General features: G+C 54.2%; 1 protein-coding gene across 5 annotated transcripts in view; it reads right to left on the bottom strand.

Annotated features, from left to right (window-relative positions):
* The window catches only part of KAZN (kazrin, periplakin interacting protein), a 763,503-nt gene that overhangs the window by 43,137 nt on the left and 697,862 nt on the right, over positions 1-22,504 (bottom strand). For all 5 annotated transcript variants that reach the window (XM_066375120.1, XM_066375121.1, XM_066375124.1 and 2 more), the window contains 3 exons: positions 14,920-15,056; positions 9,451-9,621; positions 1,936-2,125 (listed from right to left, as the gene is read on the bottom strand). In XM_066375120.1, coding sequence (XP_066231217.1) covers positions 1,936-2,125; positions 9,451-9,621; positions 14,920-15,056 — 498 coding nt within the window. The remainder of the gene's footprint in view (positions 1-1,935; positions 2,126-9,450; positions 9,622-14,919; positions 15,057-22,504) is intronic.

Here is a 22,504-nt window from a genome sequence, read left to right as displayed (position 1 = left end):
TTGACTGCCTTGCAGGCGATTCCACCAGTGCCCCCATTATACAGACGAGAACACTGAGACGTAGGGAAGGCGCCTGCCCAGCTCTCCGCCCCTCTGTTCAGCAGCCACACAAGTCATCGGCGTGGAGGTTCCAGGAAGAATCTCCCATCACAGCCTCTGCATCCACCCAGGCCCCTGCTAACCAGGGTGAAGGAGAAGAAGAGGCAGAGTCTCCAGGGACCTCAGTGACTGTCCTCACAGTGCTCCCACCCCTGGACATTCCCTAAACCTGATGTGATCCTAACTGCTGGTAAACACCAGCTTCCCAAGCAGAAGCCTAGAGCCACCACCAGCACCCCCCCACACCAATCATAATCAGCACTTCTAAACCCCACCCAGATCTGTCTGCTTCTCTCCAACCCCAGTGCCACCACCTCAGCCCAAGACAACCCATCTCTCTCCTGGTAGACCATGGCAGCCTCCTAGGAGCCTCCCTCCTCCATGCCTCACATTGCAGTGAAAGCCAGGCATCTGGTCACCCTGGGGGTAAACATGCACACTCTTCCTTCTGACCTCTGAGGCCAGAAGGGATACAGCCCTGCCCACCCCACCAGCCTCTGCTTGTGTCACACCAGCCTTCTGACAATGCCCAACACATGCCATCTCCCTCCTGCCCCAGTCTCTGCTGGTCCTGCTACCCACTGGGAGAATTCTCATCATTCAGGCCTGTCCCAAAAGAGGCCTTCCTCAATGATCAGTCTCCCTCCCACTGCCTTCCTCCCATCAAAGCACCTGTGTTCTGTCAATTACAATCTAATCACTGTGTGCCAGCTTAGTTATGTGTGTGTTGTCTGTCTTCACACCTACAATGCCAGCTCCACGAGGGCAGGCACCCTGGGTGTCTTATCCATGCTGAACCCAGAGCTCACAGTGCTTGGCACGTAGTAGGTGCTGAATCAACAGTCACTGAATGAAAGGCTCAGCTCGGAAGGCACAGCTGGAAGCATGCACAGCTGGAAGCCTGCAGAGGACCCCAGAGACTGCTTCCCTGGCAGTGGGTACAGGCTCTGGGTGGAGGAAGCACGTTGTTCAGCAATACTGACTGAGGGCCTACTGTGTGCAGATAGCACGTGAGTAGGCAGGACTATATTACTGAGGAAGACAGTCCTTGCTGCCAATGGCCATAAAGTCTGGGGGGGGGGGTGGATGGCAGAGGGGCTTTGGAGTCAGAACTTGATTCTCAGCTAGGTGACATGACAGCAGGACTTGGGGCCTCCAAAGACTAGCTACCTGTCCCCCAACTGCATCTGTCTCACAAAGGCAGCCACTCACAGGAGTGACAGAAAATGAAGCCAGGTGGGCTGCAGGTGCTGCCCAGAGGCTGCCCCCCCCCCCCCCCCCGTACCCAGTGCCTACAGCAAACACCTATGACATTTATTTCTGGCTTTTCCACACATTATGTGACTGTGTGAAGCTGTCATTCAGGGAGCTCAGCTGTCTCCTCTGCCAAAGGATGCCAGCCATGTGACCCAGTCTGGAGTTTAGACACAGTGATTGGTCCTGGGGTGGGCATGTGACTCAGGCTGGCCAATCAAGAGTCCTTCGTTGGGGTCTGCTATGTACATAGAGGGAAAGTTTCTCTATCATAAGACGTTTGAGCTGTAAGCTAAAATCCACCAGCTGGGGAATGTTTGGCTGCCTCGTGGAAAGAGACAAATGAAAGACGAAGCCAACTGGAGGCAGGCAGAGCTGAGAGATGCAGTCAGACAGACCCAGGTACCATCTAAACCTCAGGATCCAGCCGTGTCGGAGGTCTGGCTCTTAGACTTTTCAGTTACATGAGCCCGTGGCTCCTGCCCCACGCTTCCCTCAGCAGCTTAGTGCAAACGAAGAGACTGCCCTCCTGAGAAGCCCCCACAGCTGTGTGTGTGTGGGGGGGGGCTGGGGGGCACTCACCTTGCCGGTCTGCAGGGTGGGGGGGGTGTGAGTGGTAGAGGGTCTGCTGGCTCTGCCGGATGGCTGCCGTCAGCGGCAGGTCCGCCTGCACCACCCACTCCTGGTTGCCGTTGAGCACCGTCTCGCCCGGCATGGCGAGTGAATGCCGCTTGGGGACGTCCTTGGTCAGCGTAGCCAAGGACTGCTTGGCCTAGAGAGAGAGCCAGGAAACAGAAAGAGGGTGACGTGATCAAGGGGACCTCTTGGCCTGCTGCTCGGCCATCACTCACCATCGTGAGAAACCCATGAATTGACTTCTGTTCCCGGGCATCATCTCCGGCTCTGCATCGAGTGCCAATCAGTGAGTTAGCATCTGCAACTGCAGGCCTCGCCGGGGGATACCTCTTAGCTCCTGACCAAATCAAAGCGAGACCAGCAATGTAAACAGAAAGTGGGGGGGCAAGCACACACTTATCACCCATTCCTTTGGGCTCTCTCCAGGGCCTAGCTGGGATTTGAAGGACACTGCGAGAAAACGGGGTTTTGGCTTCCATTGCCTGACCTCCTGCCAAGTCCAACCTGTGATCCCCGCCCTCCCCCCGTCACAAGGTGCTGCATCACGCAGGCTGGGGAGGGCCAACACCCAGCCCGGCTCTCGGGATCACAGATGCAAGTGCCCGGGACGCGAGGAGGACCAGGGACAGCATGGGGCTGAGTTAGGACAGGCGGGACAGGCAGGCAGCTCCTCCTCTCTCTAGCTGATGACTGAGGTCTTCCTTAACTTTGGGTTACCTCTCCCCAGGATATGTGGGCTTTTATTAGAAACAATCTCAAATTATTTGGGAGAGAAAAAGGGCATGTATTAGAAACGTATTAATGCATTTTCTTCTCACCAGTCAATTTCTAGTTCCCAGCTAGCTTCCCAGGCTCATGCCAGGGCTGAGGGGGGACATACAGAAGGGCCCAAGGGTCTGGCACTGGGATTTCCAGTGAATCTGATGCCCCAGGGGTAGTGACAGGCAGAGCTGCCTCCGTTTGCCCCTAATGTGAACGCAGATAAAATGAAAGACTTTATCTCATCTTTCCTGCTCCAGAACTTGCCATCTCTTGCCTCAGGCCTCAGGGTCTTCCTGGCAGAGCAGAGATCCCAGCAGATAAACAGACAGTCCTTGGCCTAGAGCCTGATACACCCTCATCACACTGAGGAGCTGGGTTACTTTAGGTAAATCACTGCCTTCTCTGAGCCTCAGTTTCCACATCTGGACAATGACAAGCCTGGACCAAGTACTCTTTAGGATTGCCTCCAGCTCAGACACACCAGGAGTGTGTGAAATCACCCCCCTTCCATCACAAGCCCCTGGAGAATTTAAACCTATGTGGCGGGGGTGGGGGAGAGGTCAAGTTGAGAGTGTCAGCCCCACCAACCCCGAGTCTCAAGCAGGGAGTATGGAATGAACTCTGCTTGACTGCAGAGAAACTAAAAGCTCAGAGAGGTTAAGTGAGTCCTCTAAGAGTGCATAGTAGGCATAACATCCAAGTCGGAGATCCAAGCCTGGGTGTCTGACTGGGAACCCTTTGTGGGTTCCACGGTGCCCATGCTTTGAGGGACAAGAAAACAACCAGCATAAGGGATGCAGACCCAGTCCAGGAGGCAGAGAACGGGCATGTCTAGTCACCACGGAACCCCAGCACCTGGCTGGGGACTGGGCACAACCAGGGAAGCACTTGGTAAAAACCCACAGAGTAAGTGGAAGCAGGTCTCTGCTGTGTCGGGCCGAGGGCCCAGGGAATCAGCTCCGCTGGCTCACAACCAGAGCAACGGAGCGACCCCTCTGTTGCCGGGGCCATCGAGCCCGGGGTGTCTCAGAGCTGCCACGTGCCGGCAGCAGCCCCAGCTTCGTGAAGACTCACGTCTCCTGGACCCGTACAACTCACTCGAGATCATATCTGCTTTTCCTTCCGGGTGCACATGTGTCTGGACCCTCCATCCTGGGGGGATGCTCCTGGGGGGATACCCTGCTCCCTTCCTCCTGCCCAGTCCATTCTGGCTGCCCAGAAGGTGATCGGGAGAGAAATGAGCATCCCAGCGGGCCTGCTGTTATGTGGGGATTAACCCTTGCCCTGCCCTCGTGTAGCATTCCCAGCTAGACACGTGGGAAGCCCAGGAAAGTCCCAGCTGCCCTCTATGGCCGCACAGGAAGCGGACCGGACAGGGCCACGCTCCTGTCCCCACCGGCCTTCTTCCCCCCCCCCCCCCCCGGGTGGAGCGTCACCTACCGGGGACTTGGAATGGCACCTCCTAACTCAGCAGGCAGCTTGACATCACTGCTACCTGACAACGGGGCGGGGCGCTAGGGTGGGTCCCACAGGCTGGGCGGTGTCCCTGTGAGTGCTGGGGCGCAGGACCCTCTCCCAAACCGCCCACTGAGGACACTGCACCTCTGACACAGAGCCGCACAGAGGCATGAGCTACACACAAGGCAGGTGAAATCTTAAAATCTGCACACACACTGTGGCAGTTTAGCTCGTGACCACACAAAGCGAGACCAGCAATGTAAACAGAAAGGGGGGGCCAAGCTCACACTTATCACCCATCCCTTTGGGCTCCCCCGCCCCCCCGTGGCAGTTCACGCAGCATGTCTGACGGAGCTCCGGCACGCTCTGACACCCTCTGCTCCTCTCTGGGCCTTCACACCCTGCCTGCGCACTCTCAATCCCTGAGTCTGGAGCACATCTCGGTTCAGACTCCACTTCCACTACTTAACTGCTGTATGACCTTGAACAAATCAGTCCGTCTCTGAGCTTCAGGATCCTCCCTGGTACGATAGGAAAACCGAGAGGGATCGTTTCTGTGTAAGTAGCGCTCCCTGGAGTTGTGCAATGAGCTGGCCCAGCACTGCCTCCGGAGCCTGAGCTCTGAACACTGATGGCTTGGGTTTGACCCCGGTCCTGCCCCTCCTTAGCGGGGGATCCTGAGAGAGGCCCCTCGCCTCTCCGTGCCTTTGTGCCCTCGTCACGGTTGCTATGGAGAGTGTGTGGCCCATGGTAAAAATATTCAATAAAGATAAGTGTTATTATGAAACAGTATTTCACGAGTAGGAGTCAGATGTGGAATAATTCACGTGAAGGCCCAGGATACCGTCTGGCCTATTGTCACATTAAAAAAGTAGCAGTCACGGTGGTGTTGAGGATTATTTATGTCTTCTGTAAGATGAGGTGATAAAACTCAGGAGGCGGAGGGGGAGAAAGGGCAGGGCGCTGCCCTCGCCCACCCTCTGGGCCAGGCCGAGGAAGGCCCCCAGCTGCCTGGAGGGCCTGCTGGTCTGGGGGCCAGCATGTGTTTCCATGTCAGAGAGAGAGCCTGCCCGTGGGGACGCTGTGAGTCCTGCTAACCCGAGTCCTTCACTCGCTTTTCACGGGATTCCTGCCTGTCCAGGGCACCTCCCTCCGGCCCAAAGGACGGGAAGACCTGGAAGTGGGAACCTTCCAAAAACAAACAAACAACAACAACAACAAAAAAAACCACAAGAACCTTCAAGCTCCTGTCAACACCACTGGAACAGACTGCATCTGAACCAAACAGGTATGACGCCTGCTACAAGTTGACGCAACTACCCTCTTCCAGGGCTGAGTAGTGGCTGGGCCCCTTTCACAGAGCTCTGGGCTGCTGGAGGCAACAGGCCTGGCACGGAGGCAGCAACATGAAGCAATGAGGCAAACACAGGCTCCAAACCATCTCCAACAAACAGGCTCCGGAGGTGGGGGAGACTCCCAGGGGGACGGTGCTGTGCTTGGGCGGGTTCCGCCCTCAAGTGCGGTGGCCGGGGCCGAGGCGAGGTCCAGAGCTGGCAGCTGGCTCAGGGCAAGGCTGGCCCACTGGTCCGAGACGGTAGTGGTCCAGGCCGGGAGGGGCCGGCAAGTGGTGCTTGCGTGGAGCATGGCCGTCAAAAAGGAACCGAGCCTCGGGCCATGGCCACGGTTCCACCCTGCTGGACCCTGCCTTTCAGTCACCCTCACCAGGCCTGCCTCTTACCTGGGCCAGATTAGGAAACGGAGGTCCAGGCAGGTTAAAACCGACTTGTTCAAGGTCACACAGTGACTGATTATTGGAACAGACACAAGAATCCATGTCCCTTCGCCCCCGTGGCCTGAGGACAGGATGGGCCTAGGACAGGGGTCCCCAAACTGCGGCCCCCTGAGGCCATTTATCCGGCCCCGCTGCACTTCCGGAAGGGGCACCTCTTTCATTGGTGGTCAGTGAGAGGAGCATAGTTCCCATTGAAATATTGGTCAGTTTGTTGATTTAAATTTACTTGTTCTTTATTTTAAATATTGTATTTGTTCCCGTTTTGTTTTTTTACTTTAAAATAAGATATGTGCAGTGTGCATAGGGATTTGTTCATAGTTTTTTTTATAGTCCGGCCCTCCAATGGTCTGAGGGACAGTGAACTGGCCCCCTGTGTAAAAAGTTTGGGGACCCTTGGCCTAGGACAGCAGTAATCACAGCTCACATTTATTGAGCATCCATCGTGCATTCACAGTGACTCACCATCGCCCCATGAGGGTCTTACACACGTGGAGACTGAGGCTCAGAAAGGTTATGTCCCAGAAAATGGCAGGACCCAACTTGGGACTGTGTTGAAACCAACTGGCCAGGGCACAGAGGCAGAGATGAAGAGACCCCACACTCGTTTCTTTCTTAAGAAACATCCTACTTTCCAGACGACTGATTGGTTTTTGGCCGTGGTGAATCCTCCAGGGAACCCTGGGAAATGTCTGGAGACTGTTTATTTTTCACAACTGGGAGATGCTACTGGCATGTATGGTTGGAGGCCAGGGATGCTGCCACACCCCACGGTGCCCAGCATGGCCCATGGCAGACTTTCCCGGCCCCAGCTGCCGAGGGTGAGAAGCCCCATTTACACAGCGGTGGCCAATGTAAGACCATTTCCCGCTGTGGAGAAGCAGTGGCGACAGCCAGCGAGCTCAGCGTGACCAGGCGGCCGGGGGCAGGATGAATGCTGGGGGAAGACTGTGACCTCCCGCTCGCCTGCCCGCTGTGTGTGACAGTGCCTCCTTTGGGCCAGCACCTGGACGTCCCTCAAAGGCTTTGGAAGCGAAGCCATCGCAAAAATGGAACTTGGGGACCGCTCAATTCCCAGCTCTGCCCCCACCTCACTGGGGAGCCCCGAGTCTGTTTCCACACGTGTGAAATGGGCACAACGAGAACTCACTGGAGTGACTGCTAACAGGGTGGGCTTCTGTTGAGAGGGATACAATTGTTCCAGAACTAGATAGTGGTTGGTGATGGTTACACAACTTTGCGAACATACTAAAACCACTGAGTCGTGTATCTTAAAAGGATGAATTTATGGCATGTGAATTATATCTCAATAAAACAACATATGTAAAAATATATATACCTATACCCAACAGAGTGGTGCCATGGAGCCAATGTGGCTACAGGGGTGAAATCCTCCCACGCGTGGTGGCGCCTGGTTCGGCCTCTCCTCCCAGCAGGGGGCATCTAGCAGGCCACTCTGCGTGGTGTCCTGGCTGGGCCCCCTCTGTGGCTGCCTTGGCTTTGGCCTTCTACCTTCCCACTGCGCCCCTGGGCCCCCGAGTTCCTCCAATGCATGCCGTGAGACTGAAATGAGGCTGGATGCTTTCTGTGGCTTGAGACCCAAGGACGTAAGGCACAGGTGCAGGAAGGGGCCCTCCTGCTGGTCTCGCCCTGGCCAGTGGTGCTGTAGGGGGAGCTGGACAGCACCGCCTGGGGCGGGCAGCCCCGGGGCCTCCAGGAGGTGAAATCCTGCAGATGGCAGGCAATGGGGAAGACCTCCGGTCAGGCGGACGCCCCAAGAACACTGAGGCTGTCAGGGCTCTGAGGAGAGCCCCTTCCCTCTGCCTCTGAGCCCTCTGTCTTCTTACAACAAACCCACCACCCCGAGCTACAAACATTCACCCTGACTATTCATACTCAGCAGAGGGCTCTGTGGCCTGTCAGAAGGAGGAGGGTAGAACCTGAGTTTTGTTGGCCAGGACGGAAGCAAGTTGAGTGGTCTGGTCAAGAGGACAGTGGAAGCAGAGTCTCTCAATCCTGAAAGACATCGGAATTCCCCAGGAGGTTTGAGGCCAGTGCCCCAAGGTAAGGAAGACAGATCTGTCTGCCCACAGGGCACTGGGAAGACCTGGGAGAACAGGGACCTTGCTTCCTAGGTCTGCACCTTGAAAGGGCTCTGTGTGGGCTGCAGGTGGCAGGCTGCGAAGGCACCAGCACTGCTGACCCCACTGCTGGGGAGTCCCCTGCCTCCAAGCCCAGGAAGGGATCTGACAGCTGCCGCTTCTTCCTGCCCTGGGCCGTTTTCACCACTAGGGGTCAGCATCGGACAAGGAGACCCAGGTGGCAGAATGCTGAAAGGGTCCCAAGACGGACCCATGGATCTTGACCAGGACTTGACCGCCCAGGGTCCTGGAGGAAGTGATTGTAGAAAACTTTTGTCTCATCATATCCTCACTCACCATGTATAGGTACTGTGCTAAGCACTTCCCTTACGTTATTTCATTGAAATCCTTACAAGAGCCCCATGATATATATAATTATCCTCCATTGATGAAACGGAGGCTGAGAGGTGAAGGGTTCTGCCCAAAGTCATACAGCTAGAAAGTGACGGGGGCTGGATCTGAACCCAGAACCCATGGCTGCAACCAGCTTGCATCAGTGCTTTGCAGGAGAACGTGGAGCCATGCAGCCCCTCGCCCCCAGAGTCTCCCAGCCACTTCATGGGGCTGACAGGATGGGACAAAGACCGTCAGCCCCACCCTAGTACCAGATAAAGGGCAGTGAAGCCCAGAGAAGTTCAGTGAGCAGACTGAGGTCACACAGGAACTGGCAGAACAGAACTGCAGGGCTCTGGACCTCAGTTTTTCCGCCCTGCCCAGACTCACCACCGGGGCCCCTTGTCCCCCCAGGCGGGCTGTGCATCACAGCAGAAAACAGCCTTTGGAAGTATTTTTAAGGTTTGTTCTAGATTAGAAAAAAAGTAGCACTTTGTTTCTTGACAACCCAAGTAAGACCTTCTCACTATAGATAAAAATAGCACCCCCCCCCCCCTGCAGAAAAGGATAATAAAACTCACTTGTAATCCCCAGTATTCAGAGATTACCATTAATTTTGGGGTGTATTTCTTCCCAAATGTTTTCCTACATAAATATGTATATTTTAAATAAAAATGAGCTTTTGTTTTTATAGAAGCCTGGGGAGTGCGCAAGAGTGAATGGTCTCTCAGCACCCCACACCCTAGGCCCAGGCAGGTGGGTGAAAGGGTTCCCCAGGCTCAGGGTTGCTGTGGGAAGATGCCAATCATCACAGACCCCACCCCTGGCCCCGCCCCCTCCTCGGTCCTGCTCTGCCCAACTCCACTCCACTCCACTCTAGGATTCTTGGATGAACCAAGGTCGGTGGTGCCCTGTCTCCCAGCATGAGCCCTGTGTCCTGGGTGTGTCAAGGCGGGGCTGGGAGGGGAGGGGTCTCACCATGGCCAGCTCGGCCTCCAGCTCCTTCATCCGGTTGTCCTTGAGGTCCAGCTGGGAGCGCAGCGCCGTGGCGTGGTCCGTGGCCTCCTTGGCTTGGCGCCGAAGCTCCCACTTCTCCCGCTCCAGCAGGTCCTTCTCCTTAGCCAGAGCTTTGACGGCATCCTCACTCTCCTGCAGGGGGAGAGCGCCAGGGCGTCACCACGGGGTGTGCAGGGACTCCTCTCGGCCGGGAGGGGCCTTGACCCCCAACCACAGGAAGACGCGGTGTGGCTAGGAGCTCAGGCTCTGCAACGGGAAAGCCCTGGGTTCGAGTCCCGACTTTGCCACAAACTAACTGGGAGACTGGAACACAGACAGACCATTAGTAGGTACTCAGGAAATACATATTTTTCAGTGACTAAATGAGCCAACGCATGTCATGGGTGAGTTGCTTAACTTCACCTGGTCTCTCAGTTTCTCTGTATTTAAAATGGGTGGGGGTGTATGTGGGGGTGTCAATACTATCTGTCTTCAAGAATTTGTTATAGAGACTGAACTCACAGGAGGGACATATTTAAACAGAGTCTGTCAAAAGTTAGGGTCAATGAGTGGGTCTGGGGCTTTGTTAGGTAGTTTGGTAATATGTCTGTCGCAGGGAAACAGGGACAAAGGAGACACCCGCAACCGCCAGCTCCTTCAGCCTTGGCTGCCATTGGGTGCCACCATGCCACAAGGTCACAACTGATAATGAAACAGGCCGAACCCCCCGGCTAGCTGCTGTGTCTGAATGCAGCATAGCTCCCGGCCAGCACCCCCGCCCGTTTTCTCCGTGACGCTGACGGAGGGGCCCGGGACCCTCGCTGTGCCATTCCGGAGCAGTCAGCGGCAAGGAACACGTGGCTGAATCAGGCGCCTGACCTCGGTGGGTAAGACCCAGGTTTCAGAACAGCAGATGTCCTGCCCAGCCACCCAACCATGGCCTTCCCATTCCCCAAATCAAGACCCAAACTCAAAGTCTCCTTGTGGCCTGGGAACGCAGAGAGGTGGCCATCCTGCCTCGTCTAACAACCCTGTCACCGAAGGCCTGACTTCCGGATGGCCGGGGACCAGGAGGCTGAGGGAGACACCTGGCCCTTTGGTTGTCCCAGGGCTTTAGCTATGCTATCTGGCTAAGGTTCCGGGGAGAGTCTGAGTTGAATTCTGGCTTCTCAAGGATGAGCTGCGATGACTCTCGTGCCTCAGTTTCCTCATCTGTACCACAGGGATGACACCAGATGTACATCAGGGTGTTACTGTCAGGACTGAGTGAGGTAATTCACACAGGGAGCTCAGCAGGGCGCCGGGCACACAACAGATGCTCAGTCCCTTCACTCAGATGTCCTCTCCCAGCGGCTTTCCCTGACCACCCACCTCAGGGAGCGGCCCAGTGTTCTCTCCACCCCGCGTTCTGTATTGGTACCTGGTATCGGTCCTTCAGTCAAAATTCACAGATCCATCAGCAGGCCCCAACCGGACAAAGCCCCCGCGCCACGGAGCTCACACTGACGCACCCTCCTGTGCGCATGCCCTGCGCGAGGCGTGACTCGCCGCATTCCTTCATTGGCACACACCCGGGGCCCAGAGCAGCAGCCTGGCACACAGCAGCTGATAAATGCTGCCAATTAAATGCACGGGCACACAGTTGCTGCTGTGACGCACAGCAAAGGCTATACCATACGGTGGCTCTGGCAGCTTGGGTGAGGGGAGGACATGCTTTCGATGTCACCAGCCCCTGCTTCTCAGTGAACTCTAGAGGAGTGGATACAGGGGACAATTCCTTCCAGGATGTGTCATTGGCACCAGCACTCTGGGGTCAGCATGCCTGGGTGTGAGTCTCTGGCCCTGGCCAGTGGCTCAGTGGATAGAGCGTCGGCCCGGCGTATGAACATCCTGAGTTTGACTCTCAATCAGGGCACACAGGAGAAGCGACCATCTGCTTCTCTCCCCCTTCCCCCTCTCTCCCTCTTCTCCTCCTACAGTCAGTGGCTCGACTGGTTCGAGCGTGGCCCCGGGACGTTGAGGATGGCTCCATTGGAGCACAAGTGCTAAAAATATAGCTCGGTACTCGAGTATCGGCCCCAGATGGGGCTGCTGGAAGGATCCTGGTCAGAGAGCATGTGGGGGTCTCTCTATATTCCCTCCATCCAACTAAAATAATTTAAAAAAAGATAAAAAAAATGAGTCTTTTCCAAATTCCATTTTTATGAATGAATCTAAACGGTATTGTGAAGCCATTCTAGAACACTGACACTTGGGGCTCTGCTGTGGTCATCAGTGGCTGCCCATGGCTGCCACATCTGCAGGGCCTCTGATCACTCAGCAGCGTCACGTCCCCCCACCCCCACGCTGGCTGAGCTCAGGAGATGCCCCTCAGGAGATGCCTGGTTACCTGTGACGTAAGAAAGAATGGCAGGGTGCTGGGGAAGGGGGCCTCCGTGGTGACTACATTCCCAGGGAAGAGCAAGCACACTTACAAAGACAGATCTGACGCCCTATTAAAAGACACACAGAAGTGTCTGCTATGACACCCCAGGTCGGCCACATCGCCACTGAAATGCCTAGCACAGCAGCCCCGGCTCACGGGGACACCACCACCTCATCTCCGTGGTCTGCTTGGGTTGTCCTCTAAACAGCAAAAGCAGAAATAACTCACGTGTTCATTTGCACATGTACGGAGCAGAGCATGGAAGGCCAGCAGGGGCGGGAGCTCAACGAGTGGGCTCTGGAGCAAGACCCCTTGGGTTTGTACCCTGTCCCCCTTTCATAATTGTGACCCCTCGAAAGTGACTTCAACGAGGTCTCAGTTCTTGCCTCTGTAAAATGGGGATAAGAGGAATGATCATGCCTCACGGGCCCCTCCAGTGAGGGAAGGAGAAAGGCGAGAAGTGGACCGAAAGGCAGGTAGGGCTAAATGGTCCTGTGCCGTTTAATGACGGGGTGCCTTCTGAAAACTGTGTCATTAGGTGATCTCATCCGTAAGTGCAAAGGTCAGAGGCACTTACACGAACCTAGATGGGACAGCTCACTGCACACCTGGGCTGTATGGTCTAGCTTATTGCTCCTAGGCTACAAGCCTGTACAGCATGTTGCTGTATTAAATACTGTAGGCAACTGTTACATAATGATATCAGTGTATCTTCTTTTCCTAGTTTCCTTTTCTCTTCCTGCTCCAGTTCCAACAACTCGGTCAATTTCTCTGGAACCAGCTCTAGGAGCTCCTCCATGCCAACCTCACCCATGCTGGGTTAAGCTGTTTGCCATCTGATCACAGCCTTGTTGATTTTTGCAACCTCTGCACTATAGCGTCATGATGGCTGTGATATCACTAGACGATTGGAATTTTTCAGTTCCATGATAATTTTTTGTGTGTGTGTGAGAGGAGGGGAGATAGTGAGACTGATTCCTACATACACCCCGACTGGGATCTACTTGAAAACCATCTAGGGCTGATGATCAAATCAACCAAGCTATTTTTAGTGCCTGAAGCTGATGGACTAGGACCAACTGAGCTATCCTTAGCACCCAGGGCCATGCTCAAACCAATCGAGCCAATGGGTGCAGGAGAGGGAGGGGGAGAGAAGCAGATGGTCACTTCTCCTGTGTGCTCTGACCAGGAATCAAACCCAGGATGTTCATATGCCAGACCAAGGCTCTATCCACTGAGCCAACCTGCCAGGGCCAGTTCCACTATAATTTTATGGGAACACTGTCATATACGTGGTCTGTCATTTGATTAAGACATCATTATAGGGCACATCATAGTCTAAATCTTGTGTCCCATCAAAATTCGCACAGAATCCTAATGCCCAGTGTGATGGTTTAGGAGGTGGGACTTCCGAGAGGTGCTTAGGTCAGGAGGGTGGAACCCTCCTCAGTGGGATTAGTGCCCTTATAAACGAGACCCAGAGAGCTCCCTCATTCTCCCACCATGTGAGAACACAGTGAAAAGCCTGAGACCTAAAAGACGGCCAGGAAGACAGGCCGCACTGGGTTCCCTTTCCTCCTCTTTGCTTCCACAGATTTTCTCCTTATGCCACATCCTGTCTTGAAGTGACCAGCCTGGGGAGGCCATCTCCAGAGAGACCCAGCTCACCCACTATGAAGGACGCAGGCAGCGGAAGCCGGGGCCCTGCTGCTCGGCTTGGCACCCAGGACAGGAAAGTTTCAGCCCACTGGCAGCGTGGATGGCCTGGTGCAACGAGCGAGCTCTCCTGGGCTGTCCCATCGGGGAGAGGGAGGGATTGCATGTGTGAATGGTGAGAGGAGGGTCACTACTGGGGAAGACCAAAATGGCTGCAGGGATGCAGCTTAGATTCAAATCCCGTCTCTGACACTCTGGTCTCTCCACCTGGAGACAACACACGTGAATGCACTCATGTAACTGGCCGGCCGCCACCAACTGTTCAAAGAACTATCACCTTCTGTGGCCAACAAAGCTGAGTGAACCCCAGCCTCCATTTTCTCCCCGTGGGAACAGTACATGGGAACCTGGGTCACAGCCCTTGTCATATGGTGTCACGCACCTGAAGAGCAGCTACCCACAGTTTTCCTGCCCTGCACAGCAGAAGGTTACAACTCTGTCCCTGCAGATGCTGCAGCTCACTAAGGCCTGCTCGGCTGGGGGAACTAACTCTTTTTTCTTAAAGTTTTGGTATCCACATTGGCATATCCACAACACATATACCAGGCAGATATTTGCTGAACCAAGTTCCTCCCTTATTTGACCATAAGCTCCTACTCATCCCACAGAGCCCAACTCATAGTCACCTCCTCGGTGAAGCCTTCCAAGACTGTCTCCCTGCATACACAATTTCTGCTGTCTCGTTGGTGCTCTCCAGCTCTCTCCTCACACATTTATTATGGTATTAGTGACAAGATGCACAGCTAACATTTCCCGAGCGCTTACTACACACTGGGCACCCTGCTGAGCACTCTACAGCCAGCATCTCTAACAGTCCTCACAGCTCTACAAGGTCTGCGCCATCCTCACCATTAAGCAGATGGGGAAACTGAGGTTTTGAGATGTCCAAGGGCACATACACAGGGAGCCAGGATCTAAACCTGGGCCAGCCTTTGTCCACTGTTCCCGCTCCACCCTACTGAGCCATCGTGTCCGTGCTTGTTGCCCAGGAGCCATGGAGCCCCCAGCCACGAGCTGTGCCCATTTCATTTCAGTGCCCAGGCCGGACTACACACATCAGAGGCCTCCCCAAGGGAGCTCAAGTGGCTGTGTTCTGGGATCGGAGAGGCCACACTCAGCGCAGCGGAGCAGGGAGGGGAGCTGGGGTCTGCGGAGGGCGGGGACGTGGGGAGGGCGGGGACGTGGGGGGGAGGGGAGCGGGGGTCTGCGGAGGGCGGGGACGTGGGGAGGGCGGGGACGTGCGGAGGGCGGGGACGTGCGGAGGGCAGGGACGTGCGGAGGGCGGGGACGTGGGGAGGGCGGGCCCTGACCTTGCGGTGCTGCTCATAGTTTCGGATGAAGTCGCGGAGCTGCTCCTCGCGGCTCTCCAGCGTGGCGTATAGCTGCTGCATCTGGCTCACAAGGTCCGTCTTCTCGCCCTTGAGGCGCTTGCGGTCGGCTTTCATGGCTGGGGGACAGAGGAGCGAGTTATTCCCGAGATCCTCGCTGTCTGCCAGCCCCGGGAGCTGAGAGAGGACCGGTTTCTGTCCCCCCTTTTTTAATTGAATGTATCGGAGTGACTTTGGTTAACAAAATTATACAGGTTTCAGGTGTGCAATTCCACAACACCATCTCCAGTACACTGTACTGTGTGTTCACTCCTCCAAGTCAAGCCTCCTGTCCTCTATTTAGCAGAGGAGAAAACAGGGCACAGAAAGATGAATCTCCCCCAGGCTTCCATGTCACTTAGTGACATTCTCAGAATTTGAACCCAGGTCCATCTGTCTCTAGAGTTCCTATCGTCACCAATCAGTTTTACTGATCCAACCATGGGAGTGAGTCCTTGATTAAACATCTGTTCCCGCCCAGCGTGAGGGAGCTGGAGGCCTGGTGAGCCTGTGACCCCATGGCCCAGGCAGCTAACAGGACGCTGATTCCCTGCAGAAGTGAACCCCTAGGGCGTATCTGAGCCCACCAGAACCACCCAGCTCAGCCCACCAGTCCATCATCTGCCCCGTTTCCTCCAGAGTGAAGAGAGTTTGAGTAAAAACACACAGCAACATATGATACCAAAAACATGAGCAAACTGAGGAAAAAAAAGATACACTGAAATTCATCAAAATTAAAACCTTCTGTGCTTTGAAGGATACCATCCATAAAGTAACGTGACAACTCAGGGAATGGAAGAGAATATTTGCAAATCGCTATTTGAGAAGGGGCTTATATCTAGCACATATAAAGAACCCTTAGAGCTCAATAATAAAAAGACAAATCACCCAATTTTAAAAATGGACAAAGGATCTGGATAGACATTACACCAAAATAATGGCCAATAAGCACATAATAAGGTGCTTGACACCACTAGTCATTAGGGAAATGCAAATCAAAACCATAATGAAATACTACTTCTCACTCACTAGAATGGCTAAAATAAAAAAGACAGTAACAAGTGTTGACACAGGAGTGGAGAAGTTGGAACTTTCATACAGCACTGGTGAGAATGGAAATTGATGCAGCCACTGTGGAAAGGAGGCTAACAGTTTCTTGAATGAGTAAACATCGAGCTACCCTATGACCCAGTCATTCCACTCCTTGGCAGGTACCCAAGAAAAAGGACAATGTCTGTCCACATGAAAACTTGTAAACAAATGTTCATAGTAGGGCTCATCACAGTGGCCCAAAGGTGAAACAACCACACGTCCATCAGCTGATGAATACATTAAAAGACATAGTGTACCCATTTAATGAAATATTATTCAACAATAAAGAGAATTAATGAATCATGCTATAGCACAGATGAACTTTGAAAACATTTTGCTGGGCCTTCCTTCACTTTTGCCAAATGGCCCAGGAAGGAGTGAGGCTCTAGCCTCTTGCTGGCCTCTAGGATCTCCTCGCCCCAACCCCGCTTGTCTACGCTGGCGCTGCAGAAGCTGTGAGCGCCGTTCTGCCCATCAGTGGAGGGCTGCACACAAGCACATGTCTAGGTGTTGGTGACCTCAATGGGGGCGGCCGGGGGCTATGCCTTCCCCCTCTGACTGGGGGCTCCCTGAGAGCAAGGGTTGGACCTCTGCCTTCAGATTAGTCGTAGCTTCACCCTAAGGAAGAAGTGAGAGCTCCCCCAAACTGTTTGATTAAGCACCTTCTGTGTGCCAAGTGCCATGCCCACTTTTGTGGGGGGACAGGGTGAGCAAGACACAGTCCCTCCCTTTTGAGTGGTGGCAGATTTGATTGAGGAGACAAACCCATATACACGTGGATGACATGAGTCTCCATCCACCCTCCCAAGAGAACCCCAATTTTGCTTGTGTCTGGTTGAAATGCTCAGTTTCCCAAGCTCCCTTGCAGCTAGAGGGGGCATGTGTGTCACAGTTCTGGCCACTAAGACACAGAAGTCTATTGGGAATTCAGCTGTGTTCTTTATAGAAAAAGGTCACAGTATGCAGGCAATAACTCTTGCCTTTTGCCCTTCCATTTTCTTCCTGCTGGAAATATGGATGTGATGTTCTGAGGCACAGCAGCCATCTTGTAAGCATGAGGGTGAAGACACAAGCTGAAGATGGGAAGCAGACAGACAGACAGAAGAAGCCTGGACTGCTGACGGCATCACCCAGGCCAGAACTCCTTTTAGGATTTTTTTTTTTGTATTTTTCTGAAGCTGGAAACAGGGAGGCAGTCAGACAGACTCCCGCATGCGCCCGACTGGGATCCACCCGGCATGCCCACCAGGGGGCGACACTCTGCCCATTTGGGACGTTGCTCTGTTGCAACCAGAGCCATTCTAGCACCTGAGGCAGAGGCCATGGAGCCATCCTCAGCGCCTGGGCCAACTTTGCTCCAATGGAGCCTTGGCTGCGGGAGGGGAAGAGAGAGGACGAAGAGGGGGAGGGGTGGAGAAGCAGATGGGTGCTTCTCCTGTGTGCCCTGGCTGGAAATCGAACCTGGGACTCCTGCACGCTAGGCCGACACTCTACCACTGAGTCAACCGGCCAGGGCCCAGAACTCCTTATAACAGGAGAAACATAAACCCCATTGTCTATGGGATTTCCCACTACTTGCAGCCCAATGCACTCCTAATAGACCCCTCCAGGTGGGCTACAAATGGCTTTGCTTCATGGTCTCTTCTCACAAGCTCTCCTTGGGGAGGGCCCCTGCTCTGCCCAGCTCTGGGCCGGACCCTGCCAGGGGGAGGACCGAAAAAACACGAAAGCTGAATCTCTGGAAATGAATGCCAAGTGAAGACCACCTAAAAACAAACACCATGGTGTGAGCAAGGCAGCCACTGTGTATTCTGCCAGCTTTTCGGAAGTCACACGTCCACAACCTGCTCCAGGAACCTCACAGGACGAGCAGGACCTGGGAGCAGCTGGGGACTCCTGTGCCCGTGAGGCAGGAAAGCGGGGGTGTGGTTCCCACAAAGCCTGCCGATGTCACTGTGCTGCCCTCATCACACGGGGTGGGGGGGGTCTCCCTAAAGGGGGCGCTGGCATGGTAACTCTTTGAGAAAACAAGGAGGTTCAGCAAGACAGACCCTCCAAGATTTAATTCCAGTTATGCACATTACACAACGAAATGTTTCCTTTCTTCCCTTTGTCATAGGTATATGCTTTTATTTCTCCTTCAAAACCCTATCTCGACATTCTCCAAATGCTCCTTCCTCACACAAGCGGAGGTCTGCGAGGCATGACCGGCCCTCTCTGCCTTGGCCCAAAGCCCCCCATTCCCTTCCCAGACAGCGGCTTCGCCCAGGCATGTCCCAATTCCGGCAGCCAGGCCACTGGAACCACTGCCATGGTGACGGGTGATGTCACGCCTGGCAGGCCCCGCAGGGTCACGGAAGGAGACCAGCCTCGCTCCTTGGAATGTGGGGACTCTGGGGCGGGAGGGAGGGTGCGTGCAGAGGGACCTATTTTTTCTAACTCAGGGGAGGCCGGGTGCACGCCTGGAGGAAGGGGGCCACCAGGGGCCCAGCTGCAGCCCACGTCGACGGGACTTCTCTGGGGGTGTCACTTGTCTCAAGCTTCCAAGGTGGGCTTTCCTGCGGCAGACTTCTAACCCAGATGTGGGGCAGCGTGGAGCAGCGCCAGCAGCCGTGTAACTTCTGCACCTGTGACTCTTGGCGGACGGGGAGCAGAGTGAAGAAAGGTCTCTGTACCGACCCCTCTCCCCTGGGACAGAGCAGACCCTCACCTCCAAGGCCCAGGCAAGGAGGCCAGAGCCGACGTGTGAAGAGAATGGGACAGCTTAATTCTGCACTCTTTTGAGCTCCTAAGGCACTGGGGGCCTGAAAGAAAGGGATTTTACAGGGTGCTTCTGGGCATGAGGGGTTTCTCTGTATCCACTGAAGCAGTGCCTGCCGTGAGAACCTTGCCGGGAAGTGAGGAGCCAGGTTCTCAGCCTTCCCTTCTCTGAGCCTCGGTTTCCCCCCAGAGCAAATATGCTAGACTCTGAGAGCTTCCTTTGGCTTCCGAGATCCCAGGAGACTCCACAAACACGTCAACGGCTGTGATCAACACCACACAGCAGGGTGGGATGGGCATCGGTCCGGGCTCGGAGGGTCTGGGTTCTGCCCCATGCTCCGAGACCTTGGGCAAGTCGTTTGCCTCCCCAGGCCTCAGTTTCCTAGACATGAAAAATGATCCCCATGTGCCAGGCGTTTTATGGGTTTTTGTCACTTAATTCTCACAACCACCTTATTAAATCATTCCACGTGACGGACAAGGAAGTGGGCACCCAGGGAGATGAAGGAACCTAGCTAAGTAGTGAGTGGCAGTGCCCACCTGGCCCCAGTACCCACCCAGCCTGCTGCCCCGCTACTCTGCTGCCTCCAAAATCTGCTGCCAACCCCCAACCAACCCTGCACAGCCCTTACGGAGGGAGAAACCGAGGTTCTAAGGGTTCACTTACTCATCAAAACTCACACGGCTTGAGCAGTAGACCCTGGACTTGCATCCCGGACTCGGTTCTGGGACCCCTCCCACTCCTTCACTCGCCCCGTGAAAGCACCTGCATCAATCCGCACAACCAGCGGATGGTCCAGATATTCGCACCAGGTACTCCTGCTACAAGACGCTGCTCCTACAGCAGTCACCGTCCCAGGGGGCTTTCCGAGGTTTCCATTAGAGGCGGTTTGGCATTCTCACATGCACCCCACGGGACTGCTCGCTGGCTGCTGGAAGGTGTGTGAGTCAGCAGCTCTTAAGGAATCTTCCGCCAGTCACCCCCTCTCATTCGAAGGATCCCCAGCCAGTCCCACACACAGTCTCATTCCACACAGTCAGATCGCCTATTGGTCTGAGCTCAGAAGACCGCAGACCTAGTTTTGGATGGTCCAAAGCTAAGAGCCCTGGTAAAAAATTTCCAGCCTGCTGGACCCCAGACAAACCTAGACTCAGGTGGGAAGGGGTAGACCTCAGTCTGTGACAATCCCAGATGCTGCCAGCAGGGGGCCCCCATTCCTCTTCCAGTCAACATTCCTAACCTGTTGAGCCTTCAGCATCTACAGATTCTGGGAAAGGGGGTGGAGTAGGCAGAAGTCAGAAGGGCCTGGCAAGCCACTCTGAATAATAATAACAACCCACCAACATTTTCTTCCTGTTCAACTTCCTTTTACAGATGGGGAAACTGAGGCTAAGAGAGGGAAAGAGAATATCCACTATCATGCAACAAGTTGGCCCAGGACTCCTGATTCTTAGGCCAACGCAGTTGGGTTAAAAGCACTGGCTTTAGAATCTGCCTGTCAAAGCCTCAGTTTCCTCATCTGTAAAATGGGGGCCGATGGTATAAATCATTCTGCCCCATACAGAACAGATGGCCAGATCCCACGAGAATGATCAGGTGCAGATCTTGAGCACCCAGGGGGCAGAGAACCTCAGAGACATGGCCTCAGGTGCACAGAGCCTGTATTCCAGGCTCTGCCCAGTACCAGCTGGAGGGCCTCAGACCCTGCATGTACTTCTCTGAGCAAGTCTGCCAGCTGTTAAGGCCCCATGTCACATCACCCAATACCTGAATGCAATAGGTGGTCATTAAATGCTATCGTTTCTTCCTGTCCCCCCATGCCCCAGGTTCCCTGGCCTGACCTCAGACCCCAGGAGGAAATACAGGTTGACTCGACCGACAGGCTGGAATCTGAGCAAAGGGCCCAGAGAAGAGGCCCAGAGTGGGAGGGGGAGGGAGGCAAGCACAGCCCGGAGAAGTGTGCTAACCGCCCGCAGACTTGTGGCAGGGACAGGCATACACCTGCTTAGTTTGTTTTTTCCTGTTTGAAAGCTGAGCAAGGTGACTTAAGAATAGGTTAGAGTTCAACCTACTTTACAAAGGTTAATAAGCAAGCTCTAGACCTATTAGGTGGCACTCGGGAAAGAGAGAAATGCCAACTGCGCACTTGGACAAGTGGCAGTCTCCAGTGGAGTAAACCGTACCTGCCAAGCCAGGCCTGCTTAGACATGAACGTGGCTGGGTGGTCCAGGGTCTGACTCGGGACAGTTCTGGTCCTCATGAATGGAAGCCCCACTTTTTCTTTTCATCACCTGGTAAAGTGGGTTGACCAGCGCCCATGGCCAGTGAGTGGTGGAACTGGCATTTAAACCCCAGTCATTTGAAGTCTGGGCCCATGATCTTTCCAGAATCCTTACAGCTCCTCTCTACAAGAGCAGCCTAGAAAGTTAGGCAGCCTGCCCTTTCCAGCCTCCTGGCTTGGGTAGGAAAGGCAAATAACAGGAACACAGGTCTCATTTTTAAATCTTGTGGCCATGCAGACATGATGAATCAACCAAGCTCTAGAGCAGGGGTCCCCAAACTTTTTACACAGGGGGCCAGTTCACTGTCCCTCAGACTGTTGGAGGGCGGACTATAAAAAAAACTATGAACAAATTCCTATGCACACTGCACATATCTTATTTTAAAGTAAAAAACCAAAACGGGAACAAATACAATATTTAAAATACAGAACAAGTAAATTTAAATCAACAAACTGACCAATATTTCAATGGAAACTATGCTCCTCTCACTGACCACCAATGAAAGAGGTGCCCTTCCAGAAGTGCGGCGGGGGCCGGATAAATGGCCTCAGGGGGCCGCATGTGGCCCGTGGGCCGTAGTTTGGGGACCCCTGCTCTAGAGGAATCTGGGTTGACTGGAGATGTCTGCCATGGCATGGGAAGAAATGCAGATTTGCCAGCTCTGGCTCAGATGAGAAGGCAGATGCTGTCACCGACGGATCAGAGGCAGCATTTTTAAGAATCTTGTCTGGGCCTGACCAGGCGGTGGCGCAGTGGATAGAGCATCGGACTGGGATGTGGAGGACCCAGGTTCGAGACCCCGAGGTCACCAGCTTGAGTGCGGGCTCATCTGGCTTGAGCAAAAAAGCTTATCAGCTTGGACCCAAGGTCGCTGGCTTGAGCAAGGGGTCACTCAGTCTGCTGAAGGCCCATGGTCAAGGCACATATGAGAAAGCAATCAATGAACAACTAAGGTGTCGCAATGAAAAACTAATGATTGATGCTTCTCATCTCTCTGTTCCTGTCTGTCTGTCCCTATCTATCCCTCTGACTCTCTCTCTGTCCCAGTAAAAAACAAAAACAAAAACAAAAACCCAAACAAACAAAAGAATCTTGTCTGGTCCATGCTGTGCGAAGTACCATTGCACTTCATGGAACCAAGGTCAACTCCATTGAACCAAAAGAGTGAGAGGCAATTCTCTCAAGTGGAAAACCAGCACATTCATATCGATGGGATGGTGGCAAGCACACTCCAACCTGCGTGCTTCAAGGTGAGCGAGCAGGTGACCTTTTTCGATTGGGTCGAAGACAAATGAAGGATCGCTGGGTTTACTTACATATCTTTTAAGTGCATCCCTGACTAGCAACATAAGCTCCTTGGGGGCAGGGCCCTGGACTGCCTTGCTCACTACTG

The sequence above is a fragment of the Saccopteryx leptura genome, chromosome 3, assembly GCF_036850995.1.
Source record: "Saccopteryx leptura isolate mSacLep1 chromosome 3, mSacLep1_pri_phased_curated, whole genome shotgun sequence".
Lineage (NCBI taxonomy): Eukaryota > Metazoa > Chordata > Mammalia > Chiroptera > Emballonuridae > Saccopteryx > Saccopteryx leptura.
The sequence above is the reverse complement of the archived record's forward strand: the minus strand, read 5'-3'. Positions and strand labels throughout refer to the sequence as shown.